Source organism: Dioscorea cayenensis, chromosome 10 (assembly GCF_009730915.1).
Source record: "Dioscorea cayenensis subsp. rotundata cultivar TDr96_F1 chromosome 10, TDr96_F1_v2_PseudoChromosome.rev07_lg8_w22 25.fasta, whole genome shotgun sequence".
NCBI classification, from domain to species: domain Eukaryota; kingdom Viridiplantae; phylum Streptophyta; class Magnoliopsida; order Dioscoreales; family Dioscoreaceae; genus Dioscorea; species Dioscorea cayenensis.
Window position 1 is genome coordinate 568,186 of NC_052480.1, and position 16,241 is coordinate 584,426.

The 16,241-nt window shown below is 32.5% G+C and overlaps 3 protein-coding genes across 3 annotated transcripts; all 3 read right to left on the minus strand.

The window, feature by feature from the left end:
- Positions 1 to 1,795: 1,795 nt before the first annotated feature.
- Positions 1,796 to 3,604, minus strand: LOC120270027 (WAT1-related protein At5g64700-like). The gene is made up of 7 exons (XM_039277033.1): positions 3,387 to 3,604; positions 3,238 to 3,303; positions 3,023 to 3,139; positions 2,660 to 2,915; positions 2,401 to 2,559; positions 2,141 to 2,292; positions 1,796 to 2,047 (listed from the first exon to the last, which is right to left on the minus strand). The coding sequence occupies exons 1-7, from the start codon at positions 3,557 to 3,559 to the stop codon at positions 1,942 to 1,944; spliced, it is 1,029 nt and encodes a 342-aa protein (XP_039132967.1). The 5' UTR covers positions 3,560 to 3,604; the 3' UTR covers positions 1,796 to 1,941.
- A 6,771-nt stretch (positions 3,605 to 10,375) lies between these two features.
- LOC120270028 (WAT1-related protein At5g64700-like) lies at positions 10,376 to 12,131 on the minus strand. Its single transcript, XM_039277034.1, has 6 exons — positions 11,919 to 12,131; positions 11,771 to 11,833; positions 11,186 to 11,414; positions 10,913 to 11,071; positions 10,669 to 10,820; positions 10,376 to 10,575 (listed from the first exon to the last, which is right to left on the minus strand). Exons 1-6 carry the CDS (start codon positions 12,089 to 12,091, stop codon positions 10,419 to 10,421), a joined length of 933 nt encoding a protein of 310 aa, XP_039132968.1. The 5' UTR covers positions 12,092 to 12,131; the 3' UTR covers positions 10,376 to 10,418.
- An 822-nt stretch (positions 12,132 to 12,953) lies between these two features.
- Positions 12,954 to 15,333, minus strand: LOC120270026 (WAT1-related protein At5g64700-like). The gene is made up of 7 exons (XM_039277032.1): positions 15,084 to 15,333; positions 14,936 to 14,998; positions 14,726 to 14,842; positions 13,847 to 14,081; positions 13,603 to 13,761; positions 13,356 to 13,507; positions 12,954 to 13,275 (listed from the first exon to the last, which is right to left on the minus strand). Exons 1-7 carry the CDS (start codon positions 15,266 to 15,268, stop codon positions 13,122 to 13,124), a joined length of 1,065 nt encoding a protein of 354 aa, XP_039132966.1. The 5' UTR covers positions 15,269 to 15,333; the 3' UTR covers positions 12,954 to 13,121.
- Between the last annotated feature and the right edge of the window lie 908 nt (positions 15,334 to 16,241).

Here is a 16,241-nt window from a genome sequence, read left to right on the forward strand (position 1 = left end):
CATTCCACATAATCTGAGAACTTTGATGATCGGACGATTGAGAACTCACCATACTCCGTCTACTCTATTGCATAGTGACGTAGTAGGAATTGATGGTCGTCTCTTCCCGGCGTAGGTCGAGTGCCAAGCGCTCATCAAAGAATGATCTTGAAAATCAGATTACGAAGCATAACAATGAGAACTAGATGTTCGTTGATGGTAAAAATCATCAAAGAATGATCTTGAAAATCAAGAACAAGAATGTTGAAATTACTTTGAAAGCAGAGATCCCAAAAGTTCAAAAGAATGAAATTCAATCGGATCAAAAAGAAAATAATGGCAAACATCACAATTTTATAGGGTTTAGAATTTCAACTTTTCATTCATTCATTCAACAATCCATCCCTACAAACTATTGAAGAAAACTTAGCAAACTCTATAAATTACATATTAGAAAATCAAAAAGAAACCCTAGATCTAAGAATGCTGGTAAACTTGGAGTGACCTTGGTGCCATCGGACATAGTATTCTTAGCGAGCTCTCGGGAAGAACAAGGCGAGCAGGAGGTCTTTGTGGCGAGAGCCAAGCGAGATGCCTCCTATCGCGAGCTTCTCGAGATATCATTGATGGAGTTCATGATGCCCATACCTTTGCTAGTGAAGATCAGGAGGAGTCGTCGAGGCGGGGATGTGAAGAGAAGTCGTGGCGAGGCAGGCCGGAGGCCGTCACGGTGAGGTCAAAAGAAGTCGAAGAGGAGGCGAGTGGCTTTGGTTGGATCGCAGCAGCGGTGAAGCTCATTGTCCAATCACTGAGATTTAGGGTTTCAAATAGAAGGATCTTAGCCGTTGATCCGGAACTCTTTTATTTGTAATGTTGATGATGATGATGTGGGGCAACGATGAGGATTAAAATAGCGGTACTGTAGTCAAGTTGTCGACACGTCGACATCGAGCGATCGAGTTGTTAGGGTTTTGTTAATGGGTGGCTGCACGGTGAAAGAGAATTAAAGCTAGGTAACCTTTTTATTCAAATTAAAGTTTAGAGATGCGAATTGAATAAAAAGCAAAGTTTGGTAGCCTCCTGAAAAATTTACTCTGATTTAGATATCATTGAGTACCACACACCATGTCTTTGCCCTAATGAAAATTATAAAAAACATATTTATATTTAAAGTAATGGTTTAATGCACACACAACGAGATATGGATAAATAACAAATACAGTTGTATAATTAAATTAAAATATGATTTTTAGTCTTATACCTTGAAACCAAGTTCTAACCTGTACCATTCTTGACTGCCAACTTCCACAAACTACCACATTTTTCCACTTCCCTCGTCAGAGAAACACTTTGGTGACTCCTCCACGTACTTCCCTTTCCAACGCCAAACATTCGACACATCATGCATCACCTTTCAAAGTACTCTCTCTTTAACTAAAAACAGAGCTTAATTGCTATGGCTCCAAAACCCAAGTTTGTGGGTGCTCGATCTGGTGAAGACCACCAAGAAGATGGTGGAAGAGACTCTCAAAGTCTAAGTATTTGACTCCCAAGAGACTCAAGAAGAAGAAGTTCTCGCTCAAAATGAAGTTCTTTGATAAGAAGAGAAGAACAAGAACAAGAACAAGAACAAGAGCAAGATTAATAAGAATAAGAAGAATACAGGGGGGGCTTCCCACGTTCTCTCCGACAAACATACGTGGTATTCACGCAGAGTCACACATTGTAAGGCATCCATGAATTATAAAGTACTATATATACTTCATATATGTCACCAACCAAGGAAAGACCAAGTACCAACATGGTTTGGATCAATCAAAAAAAAAATTTTTTTTTTTTTGAATAAAGTAGATAAACCCAGATTTATTAAAATTTGGATCAATCATTATATTTAGATGCTTCCTATGATTTTAATCAAGATAAAATTATACTTTGCTGAAATTTTCAGCACATGATGAGTTGTTAACATTCACTGCTTTCAATGGATGGTTCAGGCACTTTGTTTTCCATGCTCTTTCCCCAGAGAACACTGTATAGTCCTGCCACCAAAGAAATCCCACCTAATACACTGAAATCATAACTAAAGATATTAATGAACTCACTATATATATATAATTAATTTCAAGTAGAAATACAAATGATGCACTGTATATACTTTTACCTTCCCAAATTGATTTTTTCACCTAAGATGAATGATGAGCCTATCATGGTGAAAACAAAGGCCAATGGTGACGATATGACAAGAAAGACAGGACCCTTCTTCTCAATACACCAGGCTTGCAAGTAGTAGGAGAAACCGGTGACAGCTACTGCCTGCCATGCATGCATCAGCTGCTCTTAGTTAACATGGTTCTTATATATAACTTAGTAAACTTTGCCTTAATTAATCACTCATGTAAAACTAGGATCAAATTTGATTACAGAGTATCCAATTGCGAGCAATCCCATGTCCCAGTGAAGCTTCCATTTGGCAAAGTCTCTTTGGAAGATGATGGCAATAATAAATGATTGGATGGTGCTGAATATGCAGAGAAAGGTTGTGAAAAGGAGCTTTGATTTGTACTCCTTCAGCAATATCCCCTGCTTGATTAAAATATAGCAGTTACACTTTATATAAATATATATATATATATATATATAACTAGCTAGGCAACTTTAATTCAAGTTTAAAAATTGTTACCTGGAAGACGAACCACAGTGAACAGATTATGTAGGACGAGATCAGTATGAAGGAGCCTTTTATCCAAGTAGTGGTAGAGTGTTTGGTCTCAAGGTTGGAGTTTCCTTCAGGGTTGGTGAATTGAGTGTGATGGTGGTTCAAGGAGCTCAACTGGGGGCCTTTATATAGAGCAATGATCATTATTCCAGTCATACAGAATAGTATTCCCAGAACCTTAACTATGCCTGATCTGCTCTTCAACTTCAGAGTTTCCATCCTGGGTAAAAGTTTATACAGTAATAATCTTCACATGATAGAAATTCTTATTTATATAATCTGAGGATCTTTTTAATTAACTTCTCATCGATGTGTATACATATATACCTGAAGAGAACAGTAAAAATGAAGGTGAATACAGGTAGGGAGTTTGAAATGGCAGAAGTTGCTGTTGCTGATATGTAGCTCAATCCAATGAAAAACATGTCAAAAAAAATTGGAATCCTGAGAAATTAATTAGAAAAACTAATTAATCCACTTCTTCAATTGAAAATCATCTGATAAAAAGAAATAAATGGTCATGCAGCATAAACTTAATATACCCTATCAAGACAAGCATGAACGTCTTAAACAATAACATGAATGAAAGTCGTGGCTTAGCTTTTCTCCTGAAAAATAAAGAAACACAAATGAGAAGAAGAAGAAGAAGAAGAAGAAGAAGAAAAAAGATATATAAGGGATCAATTGATACCTCACAAGAATCACTGCCAAAGGAACTAACAAGAGGGTGCCAAAAGCTTGTCGGTAAAAGACAAAAACTAAAGGATTTAAACCAAGGGTAAAAGCTGCTTTGGTGATCATGAACAACCCAGCATCTATTATTTGTATGAGAATCACAACGGCATAAGGCTTCACTCCATCCATGAAAAAGCCCAAGCAACCTCAAGGGCAAATTAATTAACAACAGTACTTATTTCAAGCGTATGCAATGGCATTTTGCATGCTAAGGTATTTATAGCATTTTTAAGAGCAAATTTGATGCTTGTAATGTTGAGCTAATCAAGAATGAATATGGATACTCTCGAGGAACGGTGGTACAATGTGTTGAGGTTTGATGGTGTTGTAGATGGTGTTGTTCAGTCACATGTGAGATACGAGGAAGGAATCAAGGATATTTGAATATTGTACAGGAGTCAAATACTTTTAGAAAACCCAAAGCATATGTTTATTAAGGTGATGATTGTTTGCAAGGAATGGAATTGATGAGGAATGAGATAGAAATGAGAATGATGGGGAATTGATTAGGAATGGAAGGAAAACTGTGTTTGGTTGGAGGGTATGAGAGAGTAATTCATTGGGAATGTAACAAGTAAAAGAGAATATTTGTGGTAAAAAGACTTTTATACCTTTAATACAAGTTAATAAGAAAAAAAAAGTATGCTAGATAATAATTATCTTTTATAATAAATAATAATAATTTTTTAATTTTAAAATATTTTGACTATTGTTATTTTTATTTAACTAAATATTTCATTTTAATTATTATTTATTGTTAAATTTATTTATTTAATTATTATTTGAAATATATTATTATATTTAATTAGTAGTTACTATTATCTCACGTTATTTATTATTTATTATTCAAATAACCTAATTAATTGTTATTTAAATTAAATAATTATTTTATTTATCGGATATTATTATTTCACTTTAATCATTATTTATTATTAGAATTATATATTTAATTATTATTGAATTAAATTATTATTTTAATTATTAAATAAGAGGGGCAAATGTGGTATTTCACCCCAAGGAGTTTGAGAGGAATGACATTAATTCCTCACTCACTCCTTTCTCACTCTCATACATGGTCATCCAAATAAGAGCATTGGAATCTCCAAATAATGATTTCTACTCCATGCCTTGCAACCAAACACCCCCTAAGTTCACGGACCAAATTATAGAAGTTGATGGCATGTGAGTCTGAAATTTGGGTTTTAATTCACCGATCAAAAGTATTGTAAGTTGGTTTTTTTTTATAAAACAAAGTATAGTATTTTTTTAATTTATAAAAATGGATAAATCACAATTTTATTTAAAAAAAACAAATACTAACAAACAACCAATAATTAAAACTAAAAATGGAGAAAAAAATAAAAGTCAAACAAATTAGGTTGTCATCACCAGGGTTGATGAAACACCAAAAACTTGTAAGCTGGATACAAAACAAAATAAACTAGAAAAACCACAGCTAAGAAGACGAAGATCGCCAATATGTGACAAAGGTCTTCTTCAGCTAACAGAGAAAGGAGATGTTCGTTGATGTTGCGGGTAAGTTATAGTTTATAAACCACAAAAAAAAAGATTTTTTAAAAAAAATTGGATAAAAAATTACATTAACAAAATAAAAAGGGAACAAAACACAATGCAAGGAATACAAAATGAGATGTACAAGACTTGTCCGTTATGAGCGTAAACTATCAGCAATATTACATCAAAAGAGAAAAAAACTAAGAAAAAAAAAAGGTCGTCCTTATGATGATGCCACCTAGCTAGGGATGGGAGATCCCTCCTATGAATCACATTGCAGTCTACTTTTTTAGTTATCACACATTTTCAAATTGGACATTGGTTTTCAAAGATCACTCACTTCAACCACACGAGACTAAGAATTCTAAATTTCTCTTAGTTGTCAGGATCAAGCCCTCCCGTTTCACTTTCAGAAAATAGACTTCTACCATTTTACTTAATAAGTATGTTAAGTATCTCAAATTTTTAATTTTTTTTTTTAAGAAAAAATTGTACTCTAGAAATGATGAGACTCATGCCAATCTTTTTTAGTTTTTGACAATACAAAGTAAAGAACTCAAAATAAAATAAAAGTTCTCTTTGCTTGCTTTGTTACGCTACGAGCATGAATTACCACCTCAATAATCTAAAATAAAAAATTGATATTATGGCAAAGAAAATCCATAATTTATCGTGTGACTTTAAAAATAAATAAATATTTTTTTAAAAAGAAATTTTAAAAAACTGATGTGATGGCCATATTTCCAAATTATATCATTTTTAAAAGATTAGATATTAAATATTTTTAATATATGGTGTCACACATTTGTGTACGGTACCGTATCAATTTAACAATTTATATAATTTTTGATAAACTTCAACAAACTGGCATGGCAATATGGCCACCTCATCTTTTATTATTTTTTTAAAAAATAAATATATTTTTAAAAAAAGTGTGTACTAGCAAAAAATAATAAGACATTAATTAACGTAACTGGACAACTTATCAACACGATATATAGGTGTAACCAATGAATTAAAGTACAGTATTTAAGATATAGTTGAAAACCAAAATTGTATAATATTATTAAAATAATCTATAATATTTTTTAGAGTTTTAAAAAATAAATTTAAATATTTTTTTATTATATTTAATTTTTATTTATATTAAATATAGTATGAATAATTTAAAATTTTAACATGTATTTATATGTTTATATAATAGTGTCCATAAGATTTTTTTCAAAACTAATAAAGTATGTCAATAGATTCTATTGTAGTTAGAGTTTCCATTGTAATCTTATATACAATATTATTTCTAAACTTTTTAAAATTTAAAAACTGACCTAAAACTAAGAAATGTATCCGGTGTAAAAAAATTGACATGCATGGCAAAGAAAATCCATCATATCTTTAGCATGCATTAAAAAATATTAAAAATAAAAAATAAAAAAAATGATGCCATAGTGGCCCGCATTTCCAAACTATATATCATTTTAATATATATACACTCACACACAGGCACATTTGTTTACCATATATTTTTAAAATTTTATATATTTTTTGAAAAAAATTAAAAAATGGCTTTGTAATATGGCCATGTCATCCCTATTGTTTTTTAAAAAAACACATATTTAAATATATATGTACATACACTCCATTGCATGGTGATCCAACGGTCTCCGAAATATTAAAAAAAACAACCATATATATACACACATCAAATTTTTTAAGGGATGATGAGACTCATGCTTTTTAATAAAAAAAATAGTAATAAATCATACAATTAATTAAAAGAGGGGATAGTATAATGATAAACAAAACAAACAAAGTAAAAAAAAACAAAAAAAAAAACAACATATATCCATTAATTATAGAGATAAAAATATATAAATAAAAAAATAGATTTCAGATAAAAAATAAAGATGTGAAATAACCTGAAATTCACAAAGATCATGACACTATGCCAATTCTTTTAAGTAGTTGATAATATAACCTAAGAAATTAAAAATAAAAATAAAAACAAAAAGCTCTCTTTACTTAATTATTTTTCCAAGCTGAGAAAAAAATTAATATGTTAATAACATAAAATTAAAAAATTGACATGCATAGTAAAGAAAATCCATATATATATTTTTTTTTGAAAAAGTGGATAAACCATAGTCATTGAAATAACAAACAGAACAAGGTACAACAGAAGTCCACTAGATGTGGAACAACAACAGAAAGAACCAAAACGGGAGGAACAACAGGTCTCCTCCTAACCCAATAAAGCAAATAGAACTACCCCACACTATCCTCCTGATACTCCTCAACCATAAGAGCAGTCGCCGCCCCCTCAACCTGAGGTCCGATGAACTCAAGACTATGCCTAATGGAGGCTATGGTATCATTAAGTGTCGATCTCAATCCTCTGGAGCTGCAGAGAACCAAGACAAAATGCAGAGTTCAGTCTTTAAAAACATATCAAGCGGATTCACACATTTATCATCATAGATAACATTATTTCTCGCAAGCCAAATGGACCACACATAAGCCTTGACCACCCCATCCCTAATCACCCGGGTAGAGGAACGAGTGACCGCCCTCCAAGCACCCCACAGGAGCGACATCGAACTAGGAAGTGGTGGTAAAAGGGTAATCCTACTAAGCTTTGTCCACACTTTGAGAGAGAAACGACATTGAAGAAACAAATGATCAACAGATTTTGAATCAGCTTGACAAAGAACACATGTGTCCGTCGGAAGCCTATTACACCTACGCCTAGCCAAGTTTTCAAGGGATAGGATCTTATTCTTCCAAGCCAACCAGTTAAGGATATTAACCTTCCTAGGACAAGGACCTTTCCAAAAAACTTTAGCCATTGTGCAGCGAAGACCCCCCGTCATTCAAGAATTCTTAGAAAGATTTGACCGAGAAGGAACCATTAACGGTCAAACTCCAACATCTAGAGTCCTTATCAGTACCAGACGAAGTGTTAAGAATGGCAAGGAACTGCGCAGAAGCAGGATCCTCAACGAAAGGAGGACAGTTGAGCAGGTGAGCCGAATCTAACACTGAATCATTCTTCGTCGAAGAGGCCAGGTAAACCTCTGGCCAAATCTGCATGGGAGCACAACCATTGAGCCAGCAGTCCTTCTAGAACAAGGTATCCACACCCGAGTTAATTTTTACCGTGACACACCCTCTGAAAGCCTCCAGACAATTCAGAATCCCCGACCAAAAAAAGGAAACTCTCCCAAGAATTTGGCAAAATAGGTCCCAAGTTGGCTTATTATAATTGTATTGCAGCACCTTCGCACAACCCCAATTCGAGTCAGCCAAGAGCTTCCATCTCCATTTACCTAGCAGAGCCAGATTAAAGGAGGTTAGATCCAAAATTCCCCAACCCCCTTGCTCTTTCAAACGACATAAATTCTACCAAGCAACAAGATGGCATCTAGATTTATCGATGTCAGGAGTCACGACGAATCCTGTTAATATCTTTAATGACTCACTTGGGAAGGCGGAACAAAGACATTCAATAAGTCAGAACCGAGGAGAAAACCGAATTAAGTAAAGTAAGCCTGCCTCCAATAGAAAGATAGTTTGATTTCCAAGAAGCCAGACGCCCATTAATTTTTCCAATCAAGCTCCTCCAGTCTTGTTTACGAGGGCGCCTTCCAGAAATCGGAATGCCAAGATAGGTGACAAGGAGAAGACCCACTCCACAGCTAAAAGACCTAGCTATGGACTCATCAGGAAGTTGGTTCAAGTTTGTAGAGAATAATCATGTCTTGTCAAAATTGGTTTTCAGCCCCGAAAACCCTTCAAACACCAACAAGATCACCTTAATCCTTAATATTCTAATAATCCTTACTATGTCTGAGAACCTGAGATAAATATTCTAAAAACATAAATTTAAAATTGATGTGATAGGCATATTCCCAAACTATACCTATCACATCAAAAAAATTGATGTGATAGTCTGATAGACATATTCTTAAAATTATGATTTATTTATTTTATAAAAAACAAATATTCATTTACAGCACCATATAGCTAGGTGTAATTAATGGATTAAAACACAATGTTTAGATACTGTTGAGAAACTAAAAATGGGCATTTACATGATAAAAATATACATTAATTTTTTGAATTTATTTTGTAAAATTATTTTTAAAAAAAATTACACATTGGAGATGATGGGATTCATACTAATCCCTTTCAAGTTGTTGGTGAGCCAAAGAATAATAAAACAAAATAACTTTCTTTACTTTCCAGGTTGCAGAGGAGCATAAATTACCACGCTGATAAAGTAAAAAAATAGTATGCATGGCAAAAAAAAAAAAATTTATCATATCTAGCGTGCATTCATAAAATATTTTTTAAAACATTAAAAAATGATGCCACAATGGCTCATATTCCCAGACTATATCATTTTAAATATACAAACACACACTAAGCCGCATTAATTTGTTTACCATATTATTTTAAAAATTTTAATAATTCTTGAAAAAAAATAAAATATTGCGAGGTAAAGTGGCCACATGATCTGTATTATTTTTTAAAAAATAAATAAATTTAAATATATATATATATTAGTAGAAATAATAAAATATTTATATAGAATGGACTTATCCACGTTCTATAGATGTAACTACAAAATTAAAGTAACATATTATTATTTTTAGATATAGTTGAAAAATCAAATATAAAATTAACATGATAAAAGCCCACGTAATGAGAAGGTATATGTGTGTGAGATATTAATTTCATGTTTATACACGTTCATGATTTTTCTTAAATAGAATCGTTTATTTGTCTATTTATCAAAATGTATATATTCTAACAATAAGTTAAAAAGAGAATATATGCAAGTTAACTTTTAACTATATATGGATTGATGTGATCTGTGCAAAAATATATTAGCAATTACCCATTGTACAGTGTTATATAGGCCCTGTTTGGATTAGATTATCAAAAGTGTTTTTAGTTTTAGGTAGCAGTCTTACAAAAAACGTCTTACCAGTAGTAAAGCTAAGACTTTTTGTATTTTACGTTGGGATTAGCTTTTATGATAGCGGATCAGAAAAGATAATCTAAAAACAACTTTTTCATGTGCTGTATGTACACTTTTGACTGCTTTCATTTTTTTACAGACTTTCTATCTTTTTCGTAGTCGATAAAACAACGTTTTGACGCAGATTTAACTTATAAAAAGACTTTGGGTTTTAAAAGCCCAATCCAAATGCGCTATATACAAAGCACCAAAAAACAACGTTTTAGACTCTATTTATCATTCATTTATCATATAAAGTAGTTGACAAATTATTCACAACATGGATACACAGCATCATCACACACCATATACTTGAAGCACAAGTGGCTTGCTAAAACATAGAGAAGAAAAAAAAAAAAAAATAGAAAGTAACAACAAAAGTAATTAACTTGAAAAGCTAGCTATACTTCTCCATTGAACAATGAGAAGTTTTAATTGGATACTGAAAATCAATCAAACGTGGGGACATGGAGATGATGCTGTTTCTTTTTCCTCATTGCACACTTTCTCCTCCTCCAATATACATTGTTCTGCATTAATTCTACTTTCCGTGATCTTTCCCCAAAGAACACTATAAAGGCCTCCAACCATAAAAACTCCACCTAAAACACTGCAACCAAATGTTGTACGTGCTGAACAAATTATATATATAAGCTCCTCAAAGTTGAAAAATAACCATTAATTTAAGCACCAATTTAATTACCTTCCCAAGTAGATTGGGTTAACTAAGATGAATGATGAACCTATGATGGTGAAAACAAATGCTAATGGTGTCCACATGGATAGAAATACAGGACCTTTCCTTTCAATGCACCAAGATTGCAGGTAGAATGAAACACCACTGACAATGAAACCCTGTCGTCATGAATCAGCAACAAGTACTTAATTATAAAAACATCAAGAACATGCTTCACCAAATTAATGAAGTACTCGTCAGGCTTGTTTACACTGTATGCAACTGCAAGCAGTCTCATGTTAAAGTGAAGCTTCCATTGAGCAATATTTCTTTCGAACAGGATAGCGACGATGAATGATTGGATCGAGCTGAACATGCACTGCATGGTTGTGAAGAGTAGCTTTGAAGGGTACTCCTTCAGAAGTATCTTCTGCTTATAATAAGAAACCAAGCAATTATAATGTGTACACTACTCCATGCATGCATGTAAATTATTGAGTAATATAATTAAACATTGTTGCATGTCTTGCAGTTAGTTATATACCTGTAATGTTAGCCAGAGGGACCAGACTGTGCTGGCAGAGATCATTAAGAAGGAGCCTTTAATCCATGTTCTAGAGGAGTGTGTGGGTTGTTGACTATGGTGATAAGGTTCATGGTGGTTCAGCTGAGGTCCTGTATAGAAGGCAATCATCAGTATTCCAGCCAAGCAAAGTGTTATTCCGAGAACCTTGGCTATCCCTGACTTGCTCTTCACCTTCAGAGCTTCCATCCTGGTTAAAAATTGTAGCTATATCTATCATGAACTTCTCATATATATATTTAGGTATAGTTTTATAAACAAATTAAAGCTCATAGTTAGCTTTTATTGATAACAACTAAAACCATTGTAGTAAAAGCTTGAGAGTTATACATACATACCTGAGAAGAACAGCAAACATGAAGGTGCTAACAGGGAGGGAGTTTGTAATGGCTGAAGCCACTGTGGCTGATGTGTAGTTCAAAGCCACATTAAAGAGATTGAAACTCAATGTAATCTTAATAAACAATTAACAATATGTATCTCTCATATATATGCATGTACTAAAATAAGTGAAAAAATTATCATGCATGCAATTAAATATCTCACCCTATTAATGCAAGGATGAACATCTTGAACAGTAACCTGAATGATAGTGGAGGAGCCTTTTTCCTGAGTATATATAAACACAAAAACCACATGCGTAAATCATGAAGAATTTAATCATTTTCAAGAAATCTACTGATCATATATATACCTAGCAAGAATTATTGACAGAGGAACTAGCATGACTGTGGCAAAGGCTTGTCGGTAGAAGACGAACACAAACGGACTCAAACCGATGTCTAAGGCTGCTTTTGAAATGATAGGCATCCCGGTATATATAAATTGTATCAGAATGACAACAATATAAGGCTTCATCTCATTCATGATCCTCAAACAAGCTCAAGAAGAAAAAAAAAATAATTAATTAATTAAGATGGTCTTTGTATTGCTTGTTATGAGTGGCAAGATGCGTAATGTATATATAGAACATCAGAAAGATGAGCATTTGCTTTACAAAGGCAAGATATATACAAACAAAGAGTATATATGGTAGGTTATTTAGATATTTATTGTATATCAAGCCATATTTATTCATTATCTATATAGCTTAGTTTAATGGTTAGAGGACAGTTCATCAGATCACTTCATTATACAAAGGACGGTATTTTTTTTAAAATATAAATAGATGCCTTCCAGGAAAGTGTTATTCTAAAGGCAATATACATGGCTGTAGTTAATTTATTACTCCCTAAATCTGGTCATTATATTCAAAGTTCTCTTTAAATAATATAATATTTATAATCAATAGATTTAGATTCTTTTGCGTGGCCTATAACCGTTTGCCTTTATTCTCCTCTCTTTGACCTTGCAAAGTTTATGGAATAATAGGACCAAGATATATATATATATATATTTGCAAGCCACCACAACTAGATTTATATATCAATTAAAACCAGAAGCATTTGTTCTTTGTAATTGTTAAACTACAAACAAAGGCTATGATTAGTTAACTGGACGGACAAATTAATTACTTCTCATCAAACAGAGTAAAATTGCATGAATTTTTTAGTTTTTCTCTTGCATGCGTGATTGCTTGTCCATTACTCATTCACGTAGGAAATTTTATTAATGGGCCTGTTTCAGGCCCAGTAATTAGGCCTTTCAGAGTTTCCACCGCGGGCTTGGGCTTTCTATACCCCGTTTTTCTATTTTCTATTTTTCACAGAAATGGAAATGAAAATTGAACTCAAAGTAAAAGGACCAGTGATAACTTTTATTCATTTTTAATTAAGATAAAAATAAGAACATCTTCTCTTCTCCACACTTGAATATATATATATATATATTAATATATCTAAACAAATACTACTATATAATGAGGTCATGTGGATCCTTCATTGATTTAAGAAGCTAGTCAAACTTTGGGACATGAAGATGCCATTTCTTTCACTTCATTGGGCACTATCCCCTCCTCTATACATGGTTGTACAATCTTTGTAGTATTCTCCATGCTCTTTCCCCATAGAACAAAGTAGAGACCTCCAACCATAAACGCTCCACCCAAAACACTACAACAAACATTTTATAAATTAATTAATTCAGTTTGATATCTTAGTTGGAAAGCATTTATTAGTGTTTAAATTGTTACCTTCCTAGAGTAGTTGCTTTGCTAAAGAAAAAGAATGAGCCTATGAGGGTGAAGACAAAAGCCAAAGGTGTAGACATGGCTAGAAACACAGGACCTTTCTTTTCAACGCTCCATGATTGCAAGTAGAACGTTAAACCAGTGATGACAATTCCCTGCAATTCATTCAGTTATAAAAATCAGAGACTAATTATATATATACTTGTTTGCATAGAGATTATTAATGAACAATATTAAAGATTAGACTTACACTGTATGCAACTGCAAGTAACCCCATGTCCATGTGTAACTCCCATTTTGCAAAGTTTCTTTCAACTACCAAACAAACTAAGAATGATTGAATCATACTGAATATGGTTTGTAATGTTGTGAAGAGGAGCTTGGATGGGTACTCTTTCAGTAGTTGTCCCTGTTTACATTATAAGAAGTTAGCTTAAGTTTTAATGTTATATATATATATATATCTTCAATTCATTGTTTTATTTAATTATTACCTGTGAGGTTAGCCAAAGGGACCAAAAAATGTTGGCAGTTATCATCAAGAAAGAACCTTTGATCCATGTACTGGGAGAATGTTTAGGCTGATGGTTACTGACAGGGTGGTGTTTCATGGATCTCATCAATGGAGCGCCAGTGTAGAAGGCGATTATAATTATTCCAGCCACACAAAATGTTATTCCGATCATCTTCATTAGGCCTGATATGCTCTTCAATTTGAAAACCTCCATTCTGTGACATTTGTAATATATTTGAGCATCTATATATATGTATTTGTATATATATATAGATATACATAAAAGACATGTGCATCTTTGTGTGTCATTGCAGTGAATGTCCTACTTTGGGCATTAGGTACATTGCAGTGTATATATCAAGGCATGATGAGAGGTTTTCTTTTTTGTTTATTATCATTATTATTATTATTATTATTATTATTATTATTATTATTATTACTATTATGAAGAATTAATGGAGAGCTTTTCTAAAGCCTAATCCATTAGGACCCTTTTTCAACTCTAGAATCATCCATGATCATCAGGTTGTGTCATGTTGAAGAGACAAAGTGAGTTGATGCTTTGTAATAATAAATTTGTGAAATAAATAAAGAAAGAAAGAAAAGGACAATTATGGCAAAGTCCATGAAGAATTCCTGCCTTAAGAAAAGTAAAAATCTTAATTAAATATCAACCAACTAATAGCTCGGAGAGTATGTGCTTCCATGATATATAATTGTGAAAGAAAAACAAAGAAAGTGTTATATTGGCCTGTCATTCATCCACTTGTATAGGTTTGGGGATATTTAGAGCCAAATAGTGTTGCTTATAATGGAGTTCCTTTTCAAAATGAACAAAATAAAGTTAATAAGTATATACCTCATCATAACTGCCAAAAAGAAAGTGAATACTGGGATGGAGTTGTTAAAAGCTGATGCCACTGTTGCTGAAGTGTACTTTAATGCCACGTTATAAATATTTAAGCTCAATGTAATCCTAAGAAATTAACACAACTCATTAGTAACTCAGAGAAGAGAAGCAAAAGATCATGCAAATAAGTTAGTTAAATATATATATATATATATATATCCTATTAATGCATGGATGAATATCTTCAACAGTAACATGAATGACAGTTGGGGACTTCCTCTCCTAAAAACACAAGAAAACCATAAGAAATGGAAAAGATGAAGTAGCTAATTAATTAAGATGAAGAAAGGTGACTGATAATTGATACCGAATAACAACAAAGGCGAACGGAAGTAAGACGATGGCACCAAAGGCTTGCCGGTAGAATACGAAAACAAATGGGCTCAAGCCGAATTCCAAAGCTGATTTTGAGATGATATGCATCCCTGAATACAGAAGTTGTACAAGTATCACAACAATATAAGGCTTCAATGCTCCTCTATCCATTTCCATGGTGTTGATGATTTATTAAACAACTGATCAAGTTATCTGAACTTGTGTTGCTCTTCTGTAAGAGAACATGTCCATGTATTTAAACTAGCAGAAAGGCAAGACAAGGATAGCATTAATAGTGCATGTGCCACTATTAAATCCCACTCTTAGGAAACATTGCTTTACAAAGAGGAATTATTGTGGATCTGAATAGATCTATATTCATATATATATATATATATATATATATATTTAATTAATTAGTGCCCTTTCCTGAAGCCACTTAAAATAAATATTATGTATATCTGATTCTCCAGGAGGTTTCAGTATCACTAGAAATATTATTCTAGACCATGAGGTTCATATAAAAAGTTTTCTTTAATTAATTATTAAATTTGGATAAGCTATTGTTGTATATGACTCATATGTGGGTGAACGCACAAATATTGAAAGAGGTCGATATTTTGGAGTTTATATATATATATATATATATATATTCATGTGATATGTTTATAATCCTAATTTTTCTAATAAGAGAAACTACAGCCGCTCTACCAAACCTCCTCTTATGATTGTGGGATTGTTTTTCTTTTTAATTTGTGTTCTATAATTCTTCAATATCAACGGATTTGTACCTTCAAATTTAACTTTGGGATAAGGTGATTATCAAAAGTTAACAAATTTGATGGAATGCATTATGAAGACAGTCTTTGATTGCAAACACAGAATTAAACAGTATATCCTTGACACAAGCTTATGTGGTTCAATAGCATCAAGATAATAATTTGATGGATATTGGATAGAAATAGACATCTTAAATTGACACAGCAATATAAGAATCCATCATTATCTATCTTTCACAAAATAAAAGAATAATTAATACATAAAGCAGAGGTAGAAAACACTGACAAGAAGAAGATCAAATTGAAAACAAAGTCAATAAACTTTGTAATCATTAATTATAAGGTCATTAAGTTATCTTCATAGGAAAACC